At 37.6% G+C, this 26,451-nt stretch overlaps 1 protein-coding gene across 7 annotated transcripts in view; it reads right to left on the bottom strand.

The window, feature by feature from the left end:
* PRKACB (protein kinase cAMP-activated catalytic subunit beta) overlaps positions 1–22,279 on the bottom strand; it is a 53,394-nt gene extending 31,115 nt beyond the window's left edge. For 2 of the 7 annotated variants that reach the window (XM_072648856.1, XM_072648857.1), the window contains exon 1: positions 1,523–1,796. In XM_072648856.1, coding sequence (XP_072504957.1) covers positions 1,523–1,709 — 187 coding nt within the window. In that variant the 5' untranslated portion in view covers positions 1,710–1,796. Of the gene's footprint in view, positions 1–1,522; positions 1,797–18,708; positions 18,748–20,674; positions 20,795–21,488; positions 21,851–22,029 lie in introns of those variants that run through there. The other 5 variants (XM_072648861.1, XM_072648859.1, XM_072648860.1 and 2 more) reach the window with 5 other exon arrangements.
* Between the last annotated feature and the right edge of the window lie 4,172 nt (positions 22,280–26,451).

Here is a 26,451-nt window from a genome sequence, read left to right as displayed (position 1 = left end):
TGTTTAAGTCCAAATACTAGCAATTAAAGAATTATTAGACTATTAGACCTTTATGAAGAATAATAATTATTTCTAAAGCAGCTTAAGAGAGTGAGGCAGTAGACTACAACAAGGTCATGTGGGGGATACTTCAGTTATAAGGAGCCTTTTAATTGATTTTAATTAATTTATTATGACAGAACCATTCACTTAACTCTAAAATTGTATCTGAGTTTCCTCTGCTATCAAACAGAGCTAATATTAGCTATACAGTGGTGCCTGCCTAGATATGATCAAGACACTTTAAGTGAAACTATGAATGGCTTTTACACAAATATATCTTATATAAATTGCCTTTTTATATATCTTAATATCTTGACAGGAGGTAAAACACTTTTGAAATGCATATGTTTATACCATCTCCAACCTATGAAAGAAGGGGAGTTAAATAGACCTAGTATATTCAGATGAGTTGCTTTTTTTTTTAAATTTTAGGCTTCTTCCCCTTAACTCCTGGGTTAGTGATAGGGATTCATAACTTCTCTGCAATTGATCATCTTGGGTATTTTCCTGGGCCACCGAGAGGTTAAGTGAGTTGCCCAGGATCACTCTACCAGTAAGTATGTCAGAGGAAGGGCATATGTCCATAACTGATATAAACTAAAAAGGACAAACTCAGCACTCAATGAGTAAAATCTGATGATCAATTAATAAATCCATTAAAGGGTACAAGATAATCTGAAGTATTCCATTTTCTATCCAATAAAAGAAGCAAATCAAACAATTTAGGAGAGACTCTAAGGTGACATGAAATTTTGAGGAGATGCTCCTATTTTTACATAATTTTTAAAATAAAAGGACAAAGTTTCCACAGATAGTTTGAGTTCATATTTTAGAAAAAAATATAATCTAAACACTTTACTATGACCTGGATGTATGAATCAAAGTAATTATCATTTTGTTATAAAATTCTAGTATTTGATTAGCCTGAAATTACAAGTTATACAAAACCATTGAGAATTATAGAAGACAATTAAATATATAATCCTATAAGCAAAATTTTAATTAAAACAATAGCATGAAGCTTTTAACTTTGTAGAACCTTGCTTATAATGCTGAAATGACTCACAAACTGCAATCCAAATGGAAACATTGACATTCTTATAAAGGAATCCTTCAATTAAAAATGTAATCAATTTTCACAAAATTTGAGGCTTAGCACTTCCAAGAACTTAAAGCAAATTATTTTCTAATCTAGTCATTTTTCTCTGAAACTAAAGAATTAATAAATACCATCAAGGCTAACAAAAGAACAGTAGCCTATCTACTGATGATTGAGAAAAACAAAACTGTAAGAGCTATGAAGTAATATGGGAGTAGCTTTAATTTGAACCCACAAAATGTCCTTCTATGAAGGAATAAGTAACTGTAAGTCAGAAAAAGACTCCGGCAACATGCTGTTCTTTAGATCAAATTCAATCATCAATTTCTCATAGCTTTTGTTAGTTATCTGCAAGTTGAAGGCTACCAGAGGAAGACTTACTTGATCTGTCCCATAAGGCAGTGTACTCAGAGAAATGAAGGCTCTCATTTTCCAGAGCTGTTTTCAGATCATGGGCTGTACCCTTAGGCTGTCTATGAAACAATCGGCTAGCAAAACCTTCAAGTTTTTGAAGAGTAGTGGTCGTCCCTGTACACTGGTTACAAGGCAGCTCCCTCCTAGCTGCCATTCATCTATATAAGACTTTTCAATACCAGAGACGATACCCAGAAGAAGCTGATAACTTCTAACATCGAAACTAAGAGCTAAGCAAGTATCAAACTTCCTGTTTGCAGGGTATTCAAACCACTACTGCTGTTCTGTTTCCTGTTATATCAAACAGAATATTTCTGAGCTTTACTTGTAAAAAATTCTCATTTCACCTCAACTAAAAGGTGGTGATTTAAAAAAAAAAAACACCCTTTGATATCTGCCTTAAAAGCTCTGACATTAACAGTCTTTTAATATCAAAACACCCAATAATGAGATCAATAAATATAAAGGCATTTTATATATGGTAGTCTAAAAAAACTCAATTAAAGAACAATTAAAAAAATAAACTTATTACAATCTATGCAGATAATTGAAAGTCAATAAAACAGCCAACTAGACCAAATTAAAAAGGCAACCTTGGTGCTAATATCTATTACCAGGAAATCTAGCAAAAAAAAGAAATGAATTTAAGCATTATTTTCCTTTCCAATGAAGTTACAAACACTTAGCAAACTCCAGTAACCTTCAGTTCCTTATCTATCTAAGTAAAGTATTATTATTTAAAATTTATGATCTATGATCAGAAAACATGGGCACTGTGTAGTATTTAATGAGTATCTTGTGAGCAAGGTGCAACAGATCTCTCTCTGTACAGCACTGAGTATGCAAAGTCTAACTTAGGCTACTTAGAAGGCAACAATCTCAAGGGAGAGATTCTCTTAAATATTCTTTCTTCCAAATTTCCTACCATCTACCTAAATGACAGATACAACAAAGGTGAACAACAATTGCCTGAGCTAACAGCAAATTTGGGAAACATAAGAAACTAACAGGAAATATTATCACTAATGAATACTACTAATTATCTACTCTGTGAAATACATTAAATAAAATCATTTAACTAAAAAACTTACAAGATGCAATTTCCTTATATTGAGTTATTTCAGTCTAGTAGATTTCTCAGGTCTTTTCCCCATGAACTATTTTTTACCTATGTTTTCTTCATTCTGTACTTTGGACTTGATTTTTTCCCCCACCTAAGTATGAATCTTGATTCAATTTCATTTGATTAGATTGAGAACATTGTTTTAGACAATCAAAATTTGGGAACTCAAATCTACCTTCCAAAACATTAGCTAGCCCTTCTAGTTTTGTGTCACTCAGAAAAAGCTAATAAAATATTCAACCAATAGAAATACTAAACAGAATATATCCCCATGGATATATTCTTCCTGAGGTGGTCCCATCTGGCTTCCATTCATTAAATGGCATTGGGTAAATCCTCCTTATTTCATCTAACTATGCTACCATCTAGTCTGCATTCTTCTACCTTTTCCATAAGGAAATTGTGAGGATTTGCCTTGCTAGAATATAAGAAAACTATGCCTGAAGTACAGCCCTGATCTACCATTCTGGTAAACCTGTCAAAAAAGAGATGAAATTAATCTACTATGACTTGTGCACTGATATTGACAAATCATATTCCTTTCTAAGTACTCACACACAAGCTCTTTAATAAAATGTTCTAGAATTTTGTCAAAATCCAAAATCAAGATCCTTGGTGGAAAGTGTGAAAAATTCACCTCCTCCTACTCTTTCTTTCTTTTATTTTCTTTTGCAAGTCAAGATATTTGTCCATCTCCAATCCTAAGGCCCTTCTACTCTTCACCTTTCTTTCTTTTCCTTTCTTTCTTCCTTCTTTCTCTTTGACAAAGTCCCACTTCTTATGAGAAGTCTTCCATTGACCCCTATCTTCTATGAATTCTTATAATATTTATCTATACTGCATGGTTTTATACTTCTCTTGATTTCAAATCCTATTTGCATACATATCTTATCCCTAAATAGATTTTAAGTTCCCTGAGGACAGAGTACACTTATTTATTTTCATATCTCTCTTAGCAATGTGATGCACAAAGTAGTTACTTAATGTTTGCTAAATAAATGCTTCCCATTGCTTTTCATTTCCCATTGCCATTAGTTAAACCATTATAATTATAGGGAAAGGAATGAATACATTGAAGTTTTTCAACTGATACATTTTCTAGACCCTACAACCCAAGAATACCTGAGTTCAAAGTTAACAATCTCCTAAGTTTCTGAGTTGAACTCTAATTTTAATTGATAAAAATATGACTATGTTCTCTAAGTAAACATAACTGTAAAATCGAGTAAAGTTTAAACGGTTAAATAGTTGTAAAATATCAAACTGAAAAATCTTCACATAATTTCAACAAAAATTGCAAAGACTTGTTATAAAGTCCTATTAAAAATATGATATAAGGCTATAAGAGCCCTATATCATATTTTCTAAAAATAGCAATTCTAAGAGGAAGTTGTTGCTATGGCCCTGTTGGTCTCAATTCTATTTTAATTCAGAAGAACTCTACTGGCATCTACTGCTAGAAGGGAACAACTACATTTGTAACACAACTTTGATTTGTTTTGTAATTCAATCAACCCCAAGGAAGTGCGATCTTTGTCAACTGAACTCATTAGCATAAAATTTAGTTTCAATTTTTCTTATTGGTCAATAATGGGAAGCATCATGGCATAGTGTATAGAGCACTGGAATTGGAGTCAAGAAGACCTACGTTCAAATTCCACTTTAGATACTTACTAGCTGTGTGACCTTGGGCAAGTCACTTAACTTCCATTTGCTTCAGTTTCCTCAACTGTAAGATTGGCCTCAATGGCTTCAAAGGATCCTTACTGTTCTAAATCTAGGGACTTATAAGGGCTGTGTACTACTTTATGTTTGTTGAATTGAATTATATACTATAATCACATTCTTTTTTTTAAAAAAATAGCCTTATTAAAGAATACTCTCCATAAGGAAAGTCATTGCCAGGGTTTTTTACACTAGTCTATTTCACATCAATGAAAAATTTGTATTTTAGTGGGATATTAATAAACTAATATTGATGAAATCTAGGAAACCACAGCTTTTCCAAAATGTACATATGTACCATGAGTGTATTTTCTCCTCAGTCATTTAGTCCCTGTATCATTTGAGGTCTCGAGCTTTATTAAGGTGATACCAAAAGATCTTGATTTTTCTGAACCCTGGGAAACTTCTCTAGAGTAAGTGTGGAAGCCACTGGTGCCTAGAGTCCTTCACATCTTTGGAACTAGATGAGCTCTGGGACAGCTGTAGGCTGGAGCTATATTAATCCCTGCTATTCTTAAAATAGTCAAATAATTATGCTGATTGTTTTTTTAGCACTGATATCTCCAAAAATCAAAATGTTTCCTTTACAAATACATCTTTGTTTTATTACTCTACTATATATCCAGTTTATGCTTAAAGCGAGGTTTTCATTTAGTTAATACTTAATGGTTTGTGGTATTTCCAGATAAAGTGATTTTTTTTGCATAAAAATGGACCTTGACTAACTTATACAGATAGAAACACTAGCACTGTAAAACTGAATATCAATAGTTAGCTCAATAGTTGAATATCAATAGTTAGTGGAATAGTTAGTAATAGTTAGTAAAGGATTATCACGAACATTTTAGGTCTCAACTCAAAAATGTGTTACAAATAGTAACCTTCCAATGTTCTAGAAGAGAGCTAGAACAAAAGAATAAATTCTAGCCAAGAGACCAGAAATTATGCTAATTTTTAAAAGCTTATTAATATTGTTACTTCATAAAACAAAAATATTTGTTAAGAGATAGGATATATACATGGAAGAGTGGTTAAACTAAAACAAATATGGAAACTCTGATTAAAAATGAAGTCATTTTTATCAATGACTAAAATGACTCCTCATACATGAGCTAAAAGTCCTAAGTAACTGGGATTTTGTTATACTTTAGCACCAGTTTAAAAAGGCTTTAAGCAACTGGGTAGCTTCAATTCAATCTAACAAAATAAAAGTTTATTAAGTGTCTTAACAGTGAGGGCCAGAGAGTGTGTTAGTCATGGTGATATAAAAACAAACAAAAAAAAACTACTAAATTCTAAAACAAACTACTTAACCTCTCAAAGCCTTTGATGATTTATCTATAATCCAGAGATAGTGCCACTGGTCCTGTTGGACAGGGATATTTAAGAGGATCTATGTGATAATGTAAAGACTGGGTGATATAGCAGTTAGACTATTGGATTGGGAAGTCAGGAGAGATCTGAGATCTTTTTGACTTTCCCTTTTCAAATACCTCCATTTTTCCTGCCACACTATGTTTGGTACTGAGTTGCTAAAGTCCAAAGGTTTCTCCTATCCTCACTAATGATAACAGACCATACAGACCATTCTGTTCCCTTTCACATCTACTTGTGGTCCTTGTAGTTCATCTGCAAAATGATCTCAGGTTAAGCTGACTTAAATCAGATACCATACTCTCAGAATTCTTGGCTTCCCTTGAGCAACTTTTCACTATTTTGTGAAGTGAAACTGTTTACTATCTGTCATCTTCCTCCTTCACTTTTTGTAAATGAGCCTGTACATATATTGTCCTTGACCAACTTGATTAACTTTGCATAGGCAAAAAAAACAAACAAAAAACCAAAAACAAAAAACCAAAAAACAAGTACTTGTTGGCTAAAATAGTTTGTGCACCCTTCTGGCCTCCCCATTGTGGCAACTGCCATGTATAGTTTACTTTCTCCAAAAATGATAATAGAGTTAATGTCTTGATTTTCATCTATTTCCTATTTTTTGGAGTCTATAGATAAGAGTCTATAGACATAAACAGGAAAGGTTAGAGCTACTAGAGTCTAACATTTATATTTACCTCCAATTTTAAATTTACTTTAACCTTTGTTCTAATCACTAGATATAACTAATCATAGACAGATGATTCATAATGGAAAACTGCCAAATTTGGAGTAAAAAAACCTGGGCTTCAAATCAGAGTTTACTACCACTATGACCTTGGAAATCTTCATCTGTAAAAATAAGAGCATTTCCCTTCTGGCTATAAATCTAAGATCCTATGACCCTAATAATAAAAGGTAGACTCCATCAGTGACTATAATGCAAAAATGTTTGTGAGGTCAAATCCAACCTTTCTTTCAAAGGCATGCCCCACAATATATTTTTATGACTTTATCATAAAAAGAAGGTAAATAAGTTTTATAACATGTATCCATTAGGAGTTATCTTTAAAACGAAGGAATTATTTGGAACAAGTTCTGGATAGAATAATAATCTAAATTTATAATTTTGATTAAGAACCAAAATAAGCAAATTTCCAAAAATCAACTTATAATATCAATTAGGAATAAAATTTGCAGTCTCCAACAGTCAATTAATTCTAACAGATAGTACACACAATGTTCTAATTTATGTCATGGTCAAAACAGTACAGAACAATAAAAAAAATGATGATGGAGGGCTAATTATTCCAATACATGCTGTGTAATCTGATTAAAAGCAAATACTCTCTACTTTCTACTCATATCACCTAATAGTAAAGCTATTGTGTAAATTAATCTCATCCTTCTTATCCAAAAGGATACAGTATTTTGTTTCCATTGTATATATTTCTTGTAAAGTGTCCTTCCAACAGAATTTAATGTAAGTGCCATCGTTCATTTTCCCCCAATAAGTGGAAGTTTTCAAATGCTGAATTCCTCATCTTCAAGGAAAGAGGGGTGAAGAGATGTATTGGTGACTTTGGGGCAAGTGAAGAGGATGGCCAATATATCCATATAATCATCCATCAAAGTGACTGATTTATGCATTTACAGATCCCACTGACCTTTAGAAGAGAAATTCTAGATTCCCTACCTCCCATATCATTCTTGTTCAGATAGGAGTGGGGGGAGGGAAGCATGTAACTAGTACAAGGAGGTAAGTAAATACAAATTTGATCCAAGGACAGAACAAATATTAAGAAGATATTCCCTTCTTGAGTTTTTTTCTTTTTATAAATCTTAATTCATTAATACAAGGAAATAACCTCATTATATTTTACCTCCTATTATTCAATATTCATAGATTTTTAGACCTAGGGCCTTAGAGTCCAACATAATCATTTACATAAGCAAATAGGGCCCAGAGAAGTCAAGTCACTGAGCCAATTCATGGCAAAACTATAACTGGAACCCAAGTTTCCTGACTCCAACCTGAGAACTCTTTCCACTGCATCACAGAGCCTCTTGGCATATATACTTTTTCCCCAATAAAATTCTCAGGATATACTCTCAACTTCCATTTTCCCAGAAATATATATTTATACAGAATGACCTTGGTCCCAACTCATTCTGTAAAAACAGGATTTTGCAGTACATTTATTTATTCATTTCCTCCTAACAGTCACCTTACAACTGTTGCTATGAAAATGATTTTTTTCTCGAAGTCTTTCAATGCTCCATTGAAGAAAGGGAGGAGGCCAGTCACTACACTCTATAATATCTTACATTTCTATGCTTTTTCATGCCTTTTTTTCTTTATCCTCTTCCTTCCTTTATCCTATTTCTTCTAAACTTCCCACCTCAAAACATAACATTGTATTATTTCACATAATATATTTCATACCAATAAAGAATGGAGTGAGTACAAAAGAAAAGAGAAAAGCCAGAAAGGGAGCAGCCAACTATCAGTTTTCACTACAATTTAGTAACCTCCTGGTATTGATGGTTTACCTTTGGATATCTAAAGCTCAACAGGTAACATAATCAATCTACTAATTTTTTCAATCAACAACCTTATAGTTAGGAAACAAAATGCCCTGAATAGATGAATCAATACTGCATATCTATCTTAAAAGGTAAAGTTTTAGAGACAAAAAGTTATGAGAATGTTAAAGCTTCAGGGAGACTGAAGACACATTTTAATACGACTGTTCAGAATTAGAAGTTCCCTTAGAAGTTCTTAAACTGGGATCCATGGATTGTATTTCAAGGGTGCTGTGAATTTGGATAGGAAAAAAATCACAACTTTATTTTTACTAATCTCTAATGGAAATTTAATATTTTATTTAATCATGAATTTTTAAAAAATCATTGTGAGATAAGGTTTATGGGCTTTACCAGATTGCCAAAAGAAAAAAAAAAAAGGTAAAGAACTCTTGGTGCAGAACCAGCTCCATACAATAACTACATTATATTTGATTCATAGAGCCCTCCTCAAAATGATGTTTTATAAAATTTTCTTTCTATATGAATTAAATTTTGCATTTTTAAAGGATTTCATGATGAATCATAAGATAATTGGGATGTTGACAAAGCTGGGAATGTCAATCAGCAAGATACATTTACAGAACAAAAAGCTTAGTTCCCTCATCAGAATTTGATAGTGCTTTCAACTACTCTCCAAATAGCTTCTCCATTGTAAATTGAGAGGGGGAGGGCAGAGAAGTAAAGAGAGAGAGAAGGGGGCAGGAGGAGAGAAAGGGGGAGGAGGGAGAGAGAGGAAGGGGGAGGGGGAGGGGGAAGAAAGAAAGGGGGAAAGAAGAGGGGAAAAGAAAAAGGAGGGAGGGAGGGAGAGAGAAACACTGGGAAAAAGCCTCAAGTCCTTTCACTAAAGTCCTGTATACTAGAGGTCCCTTAGTGATATTCTATTGGTTTTTTTTCCTATCAAATTTTGGATAATACTTTAATTGGAAATCTGTGACAGCCTTATTTGCTGACTAATCAAACCCCATTCCTGAAGTCCCCAGGGCCAAAAATAAATCATTTACCTTTTAGAGCAGTCAGACTAGATTGAATTCAAGGTAAAAATGAAGCCTGACCCTGAAATAGCAGGACATGAGTATTCAGACTTTTTACATATTTAGCAAGGCTTTCACTATTCCTTTTAGAATAATTCATTGGAATATCTGACCACCATTTTGGATCCATGTGCAAGTTAAATACTATATAAAATAAGGGGTGGGGGGGTTGGACTTAGTGGCCTCCAAGGTCTTTCCTATCACAAAGGCTATGATTCTAAGATCCTAAGTGGTATGTATACTAGATGCGCCAAAAGTCTGTGCATTTCTTAATATACTAAATGTACTAAAATTAAAAAAAAAAACAACTAAAGTTGACAGACTCCTTATGAAAATACAATATTTGCTTACTTCTCAGTAATAAAAAGGGAGTGTTTAAGAAGGAAAAAAAAGTCTATAGAAACCAATAATGGACCTAATTGCCAATGATCTATGAGTCAGTGACCTACTTTGCAGAAAATTTATATTCTGAGACTGACTTTCCCAATACTATCTAGAATATCACTAAGCCTATCTCCTTTCCCTCATCTGGTTTATGCTCTGGAAACATAATCTAATTTTAATTTCTACCAAGTTAAACAGAATTAGCCTAAGTTAAATGGAAGCTAAACTAATTTCTTAAAGGGATCCCAAAATCAAATATGTGTTTATTTTAAATCACCTGTCCTCCCTCAATTAGCTTGAACAATTGAAAACTGATGACTTTTGCAGTAACATTTAAGATGTCATTCCATTCTCTATGCATCTTTAACTTCAAAAAATTTTTGAATGTATGGCAACGATCAGAGAGGAGCAGAAAAGCATGCCTTCTAAAACTATGCTTTAAAATCCAAGGATTTGGGTTTACATTAATACCACTCAAAACTTTTTCTAATTACTCATTAGTATTTCTACTAATACTAATTAAAACATGTAGATTCATAGTTTCTAATTTTCAGCATATTAAGAATTTATGAAAATAATGGGCTATCAAATGTACCAAAAGTTTGTTGAATTGAATTTTCATTTAGTTGGGAAAAATGAATACAAGCTTCAAACAGGTTTGATAAACAGTAATTTTGGATTTGCTACAATTAGAAATTCTTTGAAATGCTCAAAAATATAAAATATTCATCTTATATTTCTGTCTAGCTTTTGAGATATATGCAGAAAGCAGAATTAATGCCTGATATTTATACAAAGTTTTAAGGTTTCACAATGTTTTACATACATTATCTCACTGAATCCTCACAAGAACCACTTTTGGAGGTAGGCACTATAGATATTATTTTACCCATTTTGGAGATAGGGCTACTGAGGCACTGATTGCTTAAGTCATTTGCCCATCATCATATGGCTAGTTAGTATAAGAAGCAGGATTTGAACTCGTCTTTCCTGACTTCAAACCCAAACTTCTTTTTACTATGCCAAGTTGCACTTCTTGCCTCTTGTAGGCTGATGTTAAATTCTTTTCATGTTTTAATTAGATGAGAAAAAGTAAACACTAGTATTAGAAACACTAGTTATTTTAAAAAATCAGTTTTCTGGAAAAAAATTCCTCTTTTTGGGGGGATGTCCAATAGAAATTCAAGAGAAATTTATTGGGAATGAAGAATTTTATTTCTTTTACAGCAGGGATGATGCAAGGGGGGAATAGGAAAATCACATCTTTATTTTTACTAACTTCTAACTAAAATTTAGCATTTCTTTCGATTAAGAATTTAAATTTTTTTTAAATGGTCAGTGACTTCAATAGATTGTCAAAGGTGTCCATGACAAAAAGGTTAAGAACTGGTGTTCTAGGACGAGGGGGAAAATCCCGAAACCTCTAGATCTAAATTCTCAACTATCATTCTTTCCCATCTTTCCTTCCTTATGTCAAGGATTTGTGAATTTGTTAGTGTTGCTAGGATATCAAGGTGTCACAATGTGTGAAAACCAGTCACAAAAAAGAAGAAATTGGTATGCTTGGGTGAAAAAAGAATATTGAATTTGGAATCACACATCCTGGGTTATGATCCGGACTTTCTTATTCTAAATTACTCCTTTAATTTCTCTATACTTCAATTTATTATTTGCAGAAGGGGAATAACAATACTTGTACCATCTACTTCCCAAGGTTGTTATGCAGAAAACACTTGGAAAAATCTTAATTAATTATACAAATAATTGATTATTATTCTTACTCATCACTGGGAACATTCAACGTAACAGAACTTTTTAAAGTCTATTTTCCCAAATTGCTACACATTTCTGGGGGAAGAAGGTCTGTCTCAGTGTATAAGTAGACTATAAAATGACTACATAATGAAGGATGGCTTTACTTTTCTAAACTAAGAGATGAGGGCAAAGTTCTCTCACTGTTTTTGTGCAATCAATGGCTCAGATAAAAGATTGAAAATATACTCATTAGTGTTTTTATTTTAAATTAAGTGAGCTTGCTAATACTCTTAAAGAGATGTAAAATTTGAAATTACTTTGATAAGTTGAAGAAATGGCCCTATTTATAAACTAACACAATTGGTACTCAAAGTTAAAAAAAAAACTGTGAAAGATTAAACAAATATAAATGTGCCAGAAAAAATTGGGGGGCATCATAACTGACTGCAAGCTAAGTAGAGCCAGCAACGTAATGTCACTGAGTAAAAGTAGGGTAGTGACAAGATCAGACCTATGTCTTAGGAATGTCAGTTTGACAAGTGGGTGGCAGTTTGACAGGAGAGAAAAGAGATGGGAGACAGTAGACTAATTAGGAAAATATTGTAATAGTTCAGGTGAGCAGTAATCAGGGTTTTAACTGAGGACAGATATATAGTTTTGAGGCTCATCTGAAAAATTAAGACCTTGGTTCTGATTCTGACCCTGCTACTTCCCACCTATGTAGCTTTGGGGAAGTTATTTAATTTATTAAATTAAATTAATTTAATTTCTCTAGAACACGGTACTCCAAGTTGTAAAAGGTTGGAGCTGGACTAGATGAGCTCTAAATTTGTGATCCTAGGATCACCCTCCCCCATCCCCATAATGATCCCTTACTTAGTCTTACCAATTGAAACATAGCGTAAAATTGTTCAAGAAACTTACAGCTATAGATAGCCTTAGTATATATTAACAAATGTTTGTTAAAAGGAATAGGTTGAGTTTTTTTCTTTTTTTACTATAAAATCTTATGCTTTTGAACACACCCTTGGAGTCTATGGTAGAGTCTCAGAACAATCGCTTTTCAGATATGGGTCCTGGAAATCTGAATGACTGTATCATCATTGACTCACCCATCTGGTTGACCCATCCTCTAGGGTGAGTACCAAAGCACAGGGACATTAAATAAGATTCTTGAAGGAGAGGGGATCACAAGCTTCAATTACCTATTGGTCCCCCTCCTCAGTTTGATATAATGAGTCCCTGCTTACCTTATGCACCAGTAGGTACATATGAAAAGATTCCCTGAGGCTCCCAGCCTCAGCTACACCTTTCTTGTTGAATTTCTTTACTTGAATTAATAATGTCATAAATTTAGAACCTGATGAGCCTTTCTTAGAGGCACCTCAGACTCATCTAGTTCAATCCTCACTTTACAGAAGAGGAAATGAGTTCAGAGAAATTAAATGATTTACTTACAATTATATGGGTACTAACTAGCAGAGCTGAGGTTCAAATCCTCAAGCTTATTTAGCTCAAATATTTTAAAGCTAAAAATGGCTTAAAAATGCACTAAGGCCTTTGAGACACCTGTAGACTACCTCACTTTTGCTCACATTGAAACTGACATGCCACTTTTTTTTACCCATACAGCCTTTAATTTCCTATGGCTGTATGTATGTACGTATGTATCTATGTATCTATCTATCTATCCATCTATTGTTATTACATATACATATATATATATATATCTGTCTTGTCATTAATTTTTAAAAAATCCTTAATGAGGGTATCAAAATCACAGCGTTTTCAAGACTTAAAGGAGTTCAGAGGTCATTTAGACCAACCACTTTAATTCATAGTTGATGAAACAAAAAACTGAGTTATGACTTATTTAGTGCTAGTTAGTGGATGAAAAAGGATTAGAACCCAGAACTTCTGATTTTCAGAGTCTAGTCTTCTGTCCTCTCATTATTATTATTTTAATACTTTAAATCTAGAAAAAAATTTACCCTACGTAAAGTTAACAATGTGAGTATCTTACAGGGCTTATGCTTTATTAATTAAAAGAAAATAATTTCCAATAATTTCCTTTTCAATTAAAAAAAAGAATTTTAGTATCAAGACATTTAAAAGTTTAGCTTAACAAAGTTCAGGTTCTTATGAAGCCAAGGTCATTCTAACCAAACAAGTACCTCACCCAGAGAAAATTTGTTTCACAATTAACCAAGCATATACCTAACCCAAATCACACATTTTACATATTCACAAGTTACCAGGATAAGACTCCATATACCATATCATTTCTATTAAAATAACACACTTCAAAGCATATGATCTACCAACAGTGTCGGAAACATTTAGATAGATAGAACAAATTTTTAAGTGTTTAAGTATAGGGCAGTACATTTTTTTAAAGGAACATTCATCTTTGAAAAGGTTGCAGTCAATGGGATGACTTACTTTTGGTCATTAAACATGTAAACCATCTATTTTTTTTAAACCTATTACATCTGCAATGTATTTGCTTTGAAAAAAAGGAATCTGAGATTGCCTTATGTAAAACAAACCATACATATTATTAATGGGAATATCTATGATTGGATGAGGTCACAAAAGACCTGTTTTTCTTATTAATTTTTAGAAAAAAAAAACAGATTAGTTGACAATTGGCAAATTCATAAGCCTAGATTTAATCAGAACTAATTTAAGGTCAAAATTTTTTTTTGTCAGAGCAACTCAGTAATACTATTTACTAAAGCAGGGATTCTTAACTTGGAGTCTCTGAACTTTTAAAAAAATTTTGATAACTGTATTTCAATATATTTGGTTTTATTTATAATTTTGTGTATTTTACTTTATTTACTTAAAAACTTGATTCTGAGGAGACCATAAGAGGTCCAAGGGGTCCAAAATAAGAACCCCTGCCCTCATCTTCTGCTACTTCATCTCAACCATCAATTGGGAACCAGATAGGGGTTACGTAGGACTGAGGGCCATGACTAATTTTCATTTAAAATGCCCCCAAATCCTGATGAACAGCTTACTTGTGATGAGTTTCTTGGTAATTAACTAAGCTGATCTTTGAACAGCAGACTTAGTCTACTCAGTCACATAAAATTTGCCTTTTCATCTGTTAGGGCTTATGCTTCATTGGCATAGCCTTTGAAAACCCAAAGTTGTCCCCATGATGAGACATCAGAGGAAGAACATATATAGGGAATGTACTTGCATATATCCATATGTACATGCATGTGTGACTAAAATTTAAATTGAAATATAGTTAACTTTTCATATAAATAGCTTAGTTAACTTAATTAACTTTTCACATAAGTAAGAATGGTACAGCAGAAAGAATACTGCTGTGATATTATTCAGTGAGTCAAGGCAGCTGATCTGCAGGGCAGGAAAGCAGCAGCTGTTTCCAATATCCCTATAGGGGGAGCTAACCTCTCCCCTACTTTTAAGAGGTCTAGTCAGTATATAGGGTATCCCAAAAGTCTTAGTGCAGTTTAAAGCTTTAATTGCTTAAAATAACAGTTAGCTGATCGCTATTAAAGTTTAAACCTGCATTAAGATTTTGGGGACACTGTACAAAAGCAGAAAGACTTAGAATGTTTAGGTCAAGGGTCTTTATCCTTTTTTGTATCCTGGACCCATTGGGCAGCATTCTGTTGAAGCCTATGGACCCCTTCTCAAAATAATTGTTTTTAAAGCATAAAATAACTAATTTAGCATTAGAAAGAAAACGAACTATATTTAAATACAATCATAGATATTTTTTAAAATTCACAGACCCCTCCTTAAAAACAGGGAAGGAGATGTTCATGATTAAGAATCCCTCCTCTAGGCTGATATTTGAGATTGGCCAAGGATTATGTATTCACAGAATTGTGTATGTTGTAAAGAGGAAGGGTAAGAGACCCAGGTGAGATTTCTTCTTGCAATAACAGGAAAGACCTGCCAGTTTGGTGGGCTTAATTTTCCTTATGTGTCTGTGCTTGTCTTCCTCTGTGTTGTAGCTACCCCTAAGGAAGTCTTGGGGACAATGGGTTTTAGGAGAACAGATTATAAAGGGTTCCCTTCAAAAGATGGATGTATCACATAATATATGTATATTTTATATACATATATCATATATATATTTTATATATGTATATACACACACACACACAGGGCTTTAAACCCTGAAGTACTATATCACTACAAGCTATTATTATATTTCTTAAGTCAGGGTTACGCAAAGTCTTTGCTACTTATTACTCTGGCCATTCTTTTCCTTTTGTTTTTTCTCCATCTGGCATAAATTACGTTGTTCCTGTCAAAGAGGAACCTGGCTCCTTTTTACGTTGGCATAAACAATTTTAATAACTTACATAGCAATTTGAAACCTACAAATATATAACTATATATGGGTAATGGGGGTGGGGGATGTGGCTGTCCTAGCCTCCCTCGAAGTTCATGTTCATGTGTGTGTGTCCTTGCTTCTCATTCCCTATTAGTTTTTAACCTGTAATGCTACTGAAACTAAAGCTAATAATTTGAATTAATGCTACAATAAAGGGGTACTGCAATGGAGGGGGTGGTGGGAGACAAGGATTTAGGACAGATCAAGTCTCCATATCATCAAGGAGACAATGGGCAAAGTGAGTTGCCTTTTGGGCCATAGCTACTACATATGAATGAAATTCTGAGGGCAAAAAGAAAAATCATTCTAATGAGAAACATGGGGAATTGCCTAAAGAGATAAATGTGGATGCAAAAGGAACTCAGTAATGAATTTAAGAGTTTTTCAATAATAGGTGAAAAACAGAGCTAAAGCAAGGAACAGGAGATGAATTTGAAAGCATTGATAGTTACATAAAAATAAAAAGAGCATCAAGGCTTAGGAGAGCAAAGGTTCCCTATGCACATTAAGGACAAATAAAACTGGGGGCTGCCTCTTTATTTAGGGTTTTATAGTGATATCGGGAAAAGAGAAAAGATCAAAGAAGAAAGAGGCTGCTTCTCGAGGGGAACAGGCTGACTTATCACAGACAATGGAGAGAAAGCAGGTAATTATTTAATTCTTCTGTTTTCTCTAATAAGGAGAATAATTTTTGGAATAGAGAGAATGAAACAAATATTTACTGGGGAACTGATACTCAAGAGAAGTAGAAAGTAAATTCCAAGCCAAGTGCTTTAGCTGGGTTTAAATCATCAAATCCTGTTAAATGTAATCTTGGGCTCCTAAAAGAACAGGTGGGTTCAGTTGCTACATTAATAACCTATGAAAGGTTTTGTAGAATAGGAGGCATGCTAAAGGACTGGAAAAGGAGAAATGAATTGGAGGAGGGGAATGAAGGCTATGGGATGCCTGGCCCATGAGCTTTAATTCAATTCCTGTGACAATTCTAGAAGGTACTATTAAAGATGGTTGGGGAACCATGATCACAAAAAGTTAGCATCATTTGTGGCTTGGTTAAACAAAGGTAAGGGCAGAATTACTTCATTTCCTTTTTTGACAAGGTGTAAGACAGGTGAGTAGGGGGGTTGAATGAAGAGAGGAGGGAGCAAGGTATGAGACTTGGAGAAGGGAGGGGCCAGGGATGGAAGTTGGGAGGGAGGGAGGGGGGCAAGGGATGAGGCTTGAGAGGGAGGGGGAGCAAGGCATGGGGTTTGGAAGGGTAGGGAGGGAGCTTGGGAGGGACCAGGAATGGGGTTTGGTGGGGAGAAGGGGTGACAAGGAATGGAACTTGAAGGGGGAGGGAGGAGATAGAGATGGGTCCTGGCAGGATAAGGGGGGCAGGGATGGGGCCTGAGAGGGAGGGGGTAAGAGTGGGTAGAGGAGAATGTCAAAAAAGAGTATGAAGTTAATCTGGCATGGCTTCTCTAGCCCCCTTCCCCAAGCCTGCCAGTCACGTTGCCTCTTCATGATCACCATTTCCTTTTCTAGCTTTTCACTAGCCTCTACTTCAATAGAATGTTCTGGAATTTTACCAGGATTTTAAGTATAGGTAGTTAGCCAACCACACTGCAGAGTTCATTATTTTCCCTTTGTTGAAAACAAAAAACTAAAGTAATTGGAGGGGTGGCTAGCCCACTACCATAAAAAAAAAAATCTAAAAACCAGTTCAGTTAGAATAAGGGATGGAGTTCAGGATTTTGAAGTCAGAAGACATAGTTTCAAATCCTGGTTCTACTCATTGACCTTTGGCAACTCACTTTACCTCTCAGCTTCTTAATTGGTAAAATGAGGCAAGTGAACTGGATGACATTTAAGGTTACTTCTAATTCAAAATCTATGAGTTTATGAATAGAGGAGTTGTAATAGAGCTCTATTGATTTTCTTGCCTGTGTTTGTACCTCCACATTTTAGTCTACTGCCTTTCACATAACAGGTGTTTAATAAATACTTATTCATTGCTTCTATTGCATTATATTTATTAGAATGATAATGGATAGCTGTAAATTGCTATAAGAAGCACATAGAATGAGGTGTGGACAACCTGTGAGCTGCACCATTGAAGGGAGTTTATGGGTTGTGATCTGTGTTACGGAAGGGAGTATAGGCATGGTAATCTGCACCACTGGAGGGAGTGACTACATCTATGAGGTCACTGAATCCACTCAAGTGTTGAAAAATTATTTAAAGAAAAAACAGATTAAACACTTAGGTGATTCACAGCTAGGCTAACTAAATTAATTTTCAGTAAGTACCGAAAGCAATAAACCTCCCCAGTGTTATGGTAATGGTTCTTTTATTTATTCTTATGATTTATCAATTGGTCAATTACCTGGTTAGCTCTAATAGGACATTAACAATGCCCTTGAATAACACTCTTCCAGCTGAAATTATGCACACAAATCAGGGACACAACATATTAAGTAGTTGTCCCTAAGTTATATCATTTGCTATTTCCTATCACTTTCTATCATTTGTTCGAAACTATTCAGTAATCTTCAGTTTGCATGTATAATGTACTGAACACATGCGAACTAGGCTGGCAATGAACATTTGAGCCTTTAAAAAGAAACTCATTATATAAAGAGTGTATAGAAATAATTAATTAAATGTTGGGGGTTTCTCCTTTTCAATTTCTTAAATGTATTGAGAATGTTTCCATACATGTGAACCTTACATTAACACTGGCAAGGAAGGACTACTTTAGTAGCCCAATAATTAAATATGCAGATCATCATAAAACCCATCTTACCATAAGGATCATTCTCAAGATATCCGTCTCCATCCATGGCTAAAAGGAAAACACTTGCATGATTCAATTCACAAATACATTCTTTTGTATTAGGAATAAGGCACCAACACATGTTTTAGTCACTTTAATGAGACATTTAAATTAAATTAATAGGATAAATAACTAATTTGACACTCGATGGATATTTTTCTCTATAGCAGGCTTCTAAGTTTCTATAATTTTTTCCATTTTTTTCAAAAGCAGCAGACAGCAAGTAGATCTGCTTCTATATTAGCCCTTCATTAACATGATAGCTTAAAAATGATTATTTTCTTATAGTTTTGAAAACATCTTAAAACACTTTTTTATTGGCTCATGACAAGTAAACAGCAAGACCATACTGGTCTACCACCATGAAGCCAAATATTCAGTTTTCATATTCAAATTAAAACAGATAGAAAATCAATTGATCAGTGAATTTTGGAAGATTTAAAAATTATTCTTTAATGATTTAAGGGCACATAATTTAGAATTAATTTTTTTCTTTATGCTGATTAGGAAAAATTGCTTTACTTTGGCTCTAGCACAGAAACCTGGCTAAAGAAAAAAATATTCATTAACTGGTCAATAAACAAAACCAAATTTATTTAAAATGCAGAGATAGAATCCTCTAAAGTTTGACATTATGTATGCCTTCAATTCACTTTAAATGTTCCCTGGAGTTCATAAGAAACAAACCAGTATGTGCTTTTTATTTGACCAGTTACAAAATATCTTCTAACCCCAGCAGACTATACATCAGTGTGTACATTGTACATATAAGGATGTAATCATGCATTAGCATTAAGTTGGCAATATATAGGAAGAGGGAGGGGGAGGAGGAGAGGAGGGAGGGGGAGAGAAGAGAGGAGGGAGGGGGAGAGGAGAGGAGGGAGGGGGAGAGAAGGGAGGAGTGAGAGGAAGGAGGGGAGGAGAGAAGGGAGGGGAGAAGGAGAAGAGGGAGGAGTAGGAGGAGAAGAGGAGGGAGGGGTAGGAGGAGAAGAGGAGGGAGGGGTAGGAGGAGGAGAGAAGGGAGGGGTAGGAGGAGGAGAGAAGGGAGGGGTAGGAGGAGGGAGGAGGAGAAGAGGGAGGGGAAGGAGGAGAAGAGGAGGGAGGAAAAGGAGGAGAAGAGGAGGGAGGAAAAGGAGGAGAAGAGGAGGGAGGGGAAGGAGGAGAAGAGGAGAGAGTGGGAGGATGAGGGGGGAGGAGGGAGTTAGAAGAGGAGAGACAGGAGGGGAGAAAAAGGAGATGAGGGAGGAGGAGGAGAAAGAAGAGCGAGAGGGGGTTGGGGCGGGGGAGGGGAGTGCGGCGGGGGGGGGGGTGCAGAGGAGTGCGGGTGGGGCATGAATTGTCGTGTTTTGTACTGTTTGTGGTAGTTGCCATACTTCCCCCTCCCCAAAGCGGAGGAATCAACATGATTGCGTATGTGGCGAAGTATCATTTTACTCCCGCTCAATTCGAGCGTCACCTTTTCATTTTTGATAAAACTTATTGCGACAGTTTTTTGGGGGGCGGGGGTTCTAGAAACGTCGGCGTTGGCCCTTTTGCTCCCCTCAAATACGCCCCCTTAGCTAAATCAGCATTTCCCCCCTCCCAAAAGGTGCGAAAGCATAGACATTATGAAGGATATACCTCAGACAGCGCTCCTAGTCTGTTTGCCGTGAGGGCGCACCGCCAATGGGGGTGCGGGGGAGTCTTTTACAGCTGTGCCTCATGGGGCGGTGGGAGGAGGGGAGTTAGTGCCAAGTGTGAAGGGGCGTAGGGTGGCTAATAGGTGTTTTTTTGCCCTCCTTGAGTCCCTCAAGAGGAGGAGGGGGCGCGTGCGTCAAGAGTGGCGCTCGCTCAGGGGATTGGCACAAGTGCGCGCGGCTGTAGCCGGGCGCTCAGAGCTTAACACATACTGAAGGAGGGAAAAAAAGGGGAAAAGAAACGTGACTTTAGTACTTACCGGGCAGGTCCCGCGTGCGTGCGTGGAGGTTTCATTACCTCGCTTCGCGCTTGCACAAGCACGCTTGCACAAGCGCGCACACACTCGCGCACACACTTGCGCACGCACTCACTGTCACTCTCCCTAATAGGACCCCTGCCCGCCCACACCCTCCCCTGCTAGCCTCATAGCCTCTTTTCAAAGGGGATTAATCTGGGCAGGGGGAGAGGAACACCTGCCTCGTCTTTGCTCAAGTCCGTCTGTCCTGGGAGAGCCCCAGCCTGCCCCTCAGACGGGTAGAGGCTCAAGAGAGGACTGGTTACCGTCTGGTGGACTGATGGTGAGAACTGGGACAGAAGGGGACTTACAAACTGAACTGGACCATAAAGGTAGGAGGTAAGGAACTGGGAGGGCGGGAAAAAAACATGGGGAGCTAGAGACAGCTGCCCCAAGTTGTCTGCGGCCAGTAGACCGGACTTTGGACTGGGTAGTGTCTAGGAATTCGTGGGGTGCATCCTTGTGTGGACTTCGGGAGGAGCACTTCGAATTTGCTCCTGTCCCCGTCCTTCATTCGTCCAGTGAGCTCTTTAACGAGCTGGACAGAGGGGTAGCACGTCGTTGAGACAGACTAAACCAGACGGGACTAAGGCTAAAGTAATAGACGGGACTTATAGGAGTTTGAAGGATAGGTCTTAAAGGACTTATTTAGGGGAGGCTGGCCAGAATTAGAGGAGACCCTCAGGGACCAAAAGGCAGGCGGACAGACGTGTAGGGGGACTGGGGAAGAGGCTAAGTCCGTCCGCCCTCCCCACCTGGGAGGACTCACCACTCTCACCTTCGGTGCACCTTCTAGCAGCTGCTCCAGCGTTTCCCATGGTTGGGGAGTCAGGGAGATCGGGATCTTCGGGGGAAGGAGGGGAGGGAAGGGGAAGGTCTTCAGGACGCTTGGACGTCGTCGGCTCTGGGTGAGGCGGGCAAGCCGCCTGACTGCTCAGTGACTGGGGTGCCTGCGGCAGGCGTGCGGGCAGAGAGCTGCTGAGGACAGCTCCCGGCTCACTCGCAAACTCTAAGGGGTTCCGCTCAGGGAACTCCTTGGAGGCTGCTGGCGACGGTGGTCACAACAGCAGTGGCACTGGCACTGGCGGGCGCGGGATAGACACTCTCGCTGGCGGGCAGACACGCCCCCAACCCCACCCACCCCTGCCCCCCTCCCCATCAGGCTCCACCCCCTGCTCCCCCTCCCCTCACGGAGGAGCAAGCCCCCCTCCCTCACCCGTCTGCCTGTTCCTTGCCAGGCTGCCTCACGTAGCCAGTCTGGCCCAGCCAGAGAGATAGTAGACCCTTTCCCCAAGCAGACCCCTTCCCCAAAAACATACAAACTCAGAAGTGATTCCAACGGGTCCTGGGACTCGTAACTGAGGAGAGGGCTGGGGAAAGGCAGGGGGGGATGCAGACTGGATCTTCAGGTGACGGTCAATGACTAAGTGTGGAGAAGGCCCTAGCCTGCCTGATTCTGTTTTTCTGGGGCGTCTCTCTAGAGTGGGACAGTGGGAACAAGGTGGGCACTCATAAAGAATAACATAGTAACTAAATACATATGTGTGAGCAGGATTTCATTGGTCACTTTAGAACCCCTTTATTAAAGACACCTTGGTTTTCAAGGGTGGCATGGATAGCCCGCTACGCACTGGGCTTTCTGGTCTCTCTGCAGAGCCCGTGGTACCCGAGCCTTCTTCGACGCTCCTGCAGCTGTCCCGCGGAGCACCTTGTCCACAAGAGGGCAGCCGCAGCTGTTGCAGCAATCCAAGCCGAGGCGGCCGCGTTCGCTAACCGGGTTTTTCAAGCCAAGTTACCTGCGGTACGCCGGCCAAGCCGAGCGCGAACCCGAACCCAGCGGGCTAGTAAAGAAAAAGAAAGCGGTGCCCCTGAGCCCAGGGCAAGGGGACAATGGCTCGGACATGGGGTCCAGGCTATTGTCACTTAGAGCGCACGCAATGCTGTGTTAATGGACTGCGTGTGGGTACTTTTCTGTGCGTAAACCAGTCCGTAAGTTACGAGTCCAGCGAGCCCGCCGGCCCTGACCACCCAGTCCCAACGGCCCCAGCAGCCCTTGACTGCAGGGGCAGGGGCGCTTATGTTCATCAGTTCAGTCTCTACCTACGGACCCCTGCTAAAGACCCCATTCCCATTTTTAATGCGTGTTTCCCAGCCTCTCTCGCTCGCTTTCCCGGCCCAGGCGGGCATGCGCCAAACAAGTTTTCCATGGAAATTGCGCAGTGCGTTTCCTAATCCTAAGCAGTTCTCAGGCACAAATATTAAAAAGGAAAAAAGAATAAATCTACCCGAACCCCATTTTATCTCTCTATATTTTTATTCTGAACCCCAATATTTTCTTAGTGATACAATATAACTGGGAGAGCTTGGCCGCGCGGCTGCGGATCGGGAAAGAATCGGGAATGCGGGGTCACCCTGAACAAGAGCGGTAAGGAGGCTGGAGAAGCCGATTGCCAGCGATGACTTGCAAGTCCGATGCCTTGCTGCATTGATTTGCGCATTGCGGGAAGACACTGTCCAAAATGTATTCTAAGAGAGAAAGAGAAGGGTCGGTCATGGAGTAAAAAATTGAAGGGTAAATAGATGGGCCGGCTGAGTATTGCCACGGAGTGGTACCAAAAGAACGCTAAAAGACCTAGAGGTGTTTTCACAGGAGAAAGGGCTGCTAGGCACCTAGGGTGAGTCTGCTCTACGAGATGGATAAGCTGCGGAGAGCAGGGAATCGGCAGCCCAGAGAAGTGGCCGACGGGATTCGATGCCCGCCGGGCCGCTGGCGATTGAAATGGAAACAGGTAGAGAGAAGCCAGCGGATGGGTCTCAATCTGTTCTATCAGCGGCGGGACCCAACCGCTTAAAATCCTGTAACAAAGTATTTATCGCACAGTAGACAAGCACTTTTAAAGATGCTGAGGATTCTCCCCTTTCACACGCCGCTTTTGCACACTCGGGTCTCACAGATTTCGGTCATTTTAGCATAGAAGGGAACAGTAGATAGAGGGTTCGCAAGACTTAGACCTGGGAAGGATCTTAGCGAAGTCAACTCATTTAAACATTCTTTTAACAGCATAGATTAAGCGAGAAAAGGGATCGCAGGGATCGTAAAGAGGAGAGCGCAGATACAAACTCGGAATGCAAGCGCTCTTTTCTCTGTGCGAGTTCCTGCTATAAACCTTTCCCGCCTTATCTCGCGCTACTCCGGTAACAGAGCGCGCTGCCAAACTGTAAGATTCCTGCGGTTATCCCAAGCGCATCTCCCGCTTCGGGCGCACCGTCATGTACATTTTTGCGAGCGGACCCCGTAGTAAGAGATGCATTTTTTTTAAGCTTTGTTTTTCAGAATCTTTGATTTCTCCAAGGTATAAGACAGGTGCGACCCTCCTCTGTAAAACACCTTGTTTGATCCCCTTCCCCGCCTTTGTTTTGGATTTTGTATAACACGGCACGGTATCTTCGCCGCACCTCGGGCTTAGTAGGTGCTTAATTCGAGTTTAATACATTTGTCATTGAATGATTTGGGTAGATTACTACTTAGTCAAGGACTCAAAAGCTACCTGTGACCACGGGCGAATAAACCTCAGTTTCCTCCTCTGTAAAATGTGGATGACAACACATAACGAACCAACTCCTACAAAGTTGCTGATGAAGTAATGTATATAAAGTACTTTGAGCTACACTATATAAAAGGCAAGTTATTATTTTACAACATGTTGCTTCACAAGATATATTATGTAGAGTGATGATCAGGGGAGTAGCCTGATGAACTTGATTAGCCAAGAAATTGAGTTTAGAACTCCTTGATTGACCTACTGCAAATATTTTTGCAGAGCAATAGCAATCCAGATATACTGTATTGATAATCTTTGGTATTGTATTTATATCAACTTTCTGTAATGATCTCAAAATAAAGTTCATAAGACTTGGAGCTGGAAGGGACCTTGACTTTATCAGATGAGGAAACAGAAGCCCAGTTAGGTTCAATGATTTGCCTAAGATCACAGAGGCAGTAAATAAAAGCAGGATTAAAATTCAGAATTTATTGTAAATTCAGTGCTATTTTTCATTGCATAATCTTGGTCTCCTTTTACTGTACACTTTATAAAATTTTGCACTTTCAAGGATGTTCCTAGTTGTTTATGAGTTAATATTTGTAACAAGAGCATTTTTAAAATGTGGATTTTGTCTTTGAGCTCCAATGCTCTGTAAATGCGAATTCTAAAACCCGACTTTAAAAAGTAAGTTACTAACCTCAGGGTTCCAGGGCCCACTCCTCTAATTTCTTTTGTATCTTTTGGCTGGCTGTGCCAGGAGCACAATAGGGTTAATAAATACTTTTATTTATTTAAAAGCAATATACTGAGAAATACCTCAAGATTTTAAAGATGCAAGCAGCTCCAAGAAGACAAAAAAAAGGGGGAACTGATTATGGTAATTAGTAAGATTTTCCAGTAACCTCTGTCGCTAGGATGTTGCTTGTTAGCATATAAGTGTCCCATTATGAACACACTTGGAAACATGATAATTTTAACTCTATGTGCTGCAGCTAGGAGATTTTGATTAAATACTACCTCCAGTGAACATGGAGAAAATAATCCATATTTATATAACTCTTGAAGCTTTGCATTCAATCATCCAAAAAGTATTTATTAAACACCTACAATATGCTGGGCACTGTTCTAGAGTCTAGACAAAGACAAAAAAAACAAAAACAAATCTTGAATCATCAAGTAGAGGGTATTGTCATAGAAAACAGGGACTGTTTTAGCAAGCACTTAAATGCCTGTTGAATTAAACTTTATTCTAGTGCTTTTCTTACAGCAGTCTTGAATTTGGTAACACAATTCCTATGGCCCTCATTTTACAGATGGAGAAACTGAGGCACAGGATATAATAAAGGGGAATTTGTTCAGTGATGAGAATAAATGACATGAAATAATTGGGCATATAATCAGAGCAGCTTGAATTTTATATATTATTTCAATGGGCATAACAAATGTTGCTAAGATCTGACGTATGACCTTCATGACATAAATTCTGAAGAGAACTCAAAATACTTATGACATCACAACAAAAATGCTGTTTCACCATTATATGCAGGACATATACTATTTTAATGAATTATCAACAGATAAGTATAGTGGAAAAGAGAAAATAACGCATTTTAATAGATGTCCAGATTTGGATGCAGTTATTAGAGTTTTCAAAATACCATTGGCTCTGAAAAGGTCTTTGATGCGTCACAAAAGATTTGGGTTAAGGTGTAAGTACATACTGAAAAGCTGTTTGGATTTTTTTTTTTATTTTAGTTTTCTCCCTGACCAGTTCTACGTGGATAGAATAATTCTTATTGTTCCATTTGCTGCAGAGAGGCTCAACTCTGCAGGGACCTGCAAAGATTTGAAACAACTACTAGTCTTTCTATCATGCACAAAGTTAGAAGATAGGTAGTAGGATTTGAAGTCCCTTTCTCCTCTACAACTAGCTTTAGTGATGCTTTGTAAACTGGTGGAGATGGAACTGTAGAATTTCTACTAACTCCATAACATTAAGAGAAATTACAGGAAGCTTTTTATTTGAAAACAGATAAAGTTAGATTCCCCTGAAGATATATATCAAAATTAACATCTTGAAATAGGAAGATTTTTAATTTTTTTTCACTTTTAACAATAAGACCTTATTTTTCAAGCTTTCTCACTATGATGAATCTATATAGGCAACCTAACCTCAGAATTTGGTTCATGTGAAAA

The sequence above is a fragment of the Notamacropus eugenii genome, chromosome 2 (assembly GCF_028372415.1).
Source record: "Notamacropus eugenii isolate mMacEug1 chromosome 2, mMacEug1.pri_v2, whole genome shotgun sequence".
Taxonomy (NCBI): Eukaryota; Metazoa; Chordata; class Mammalia; order Diprotodontia; family Macropodidae; genus Notamacropus; species Notamacropus eugenii.
Note: the sequence above shows the minus strand (reverse complement) of the source record. Positions and strands in the feature narration are given on the sequence as shown.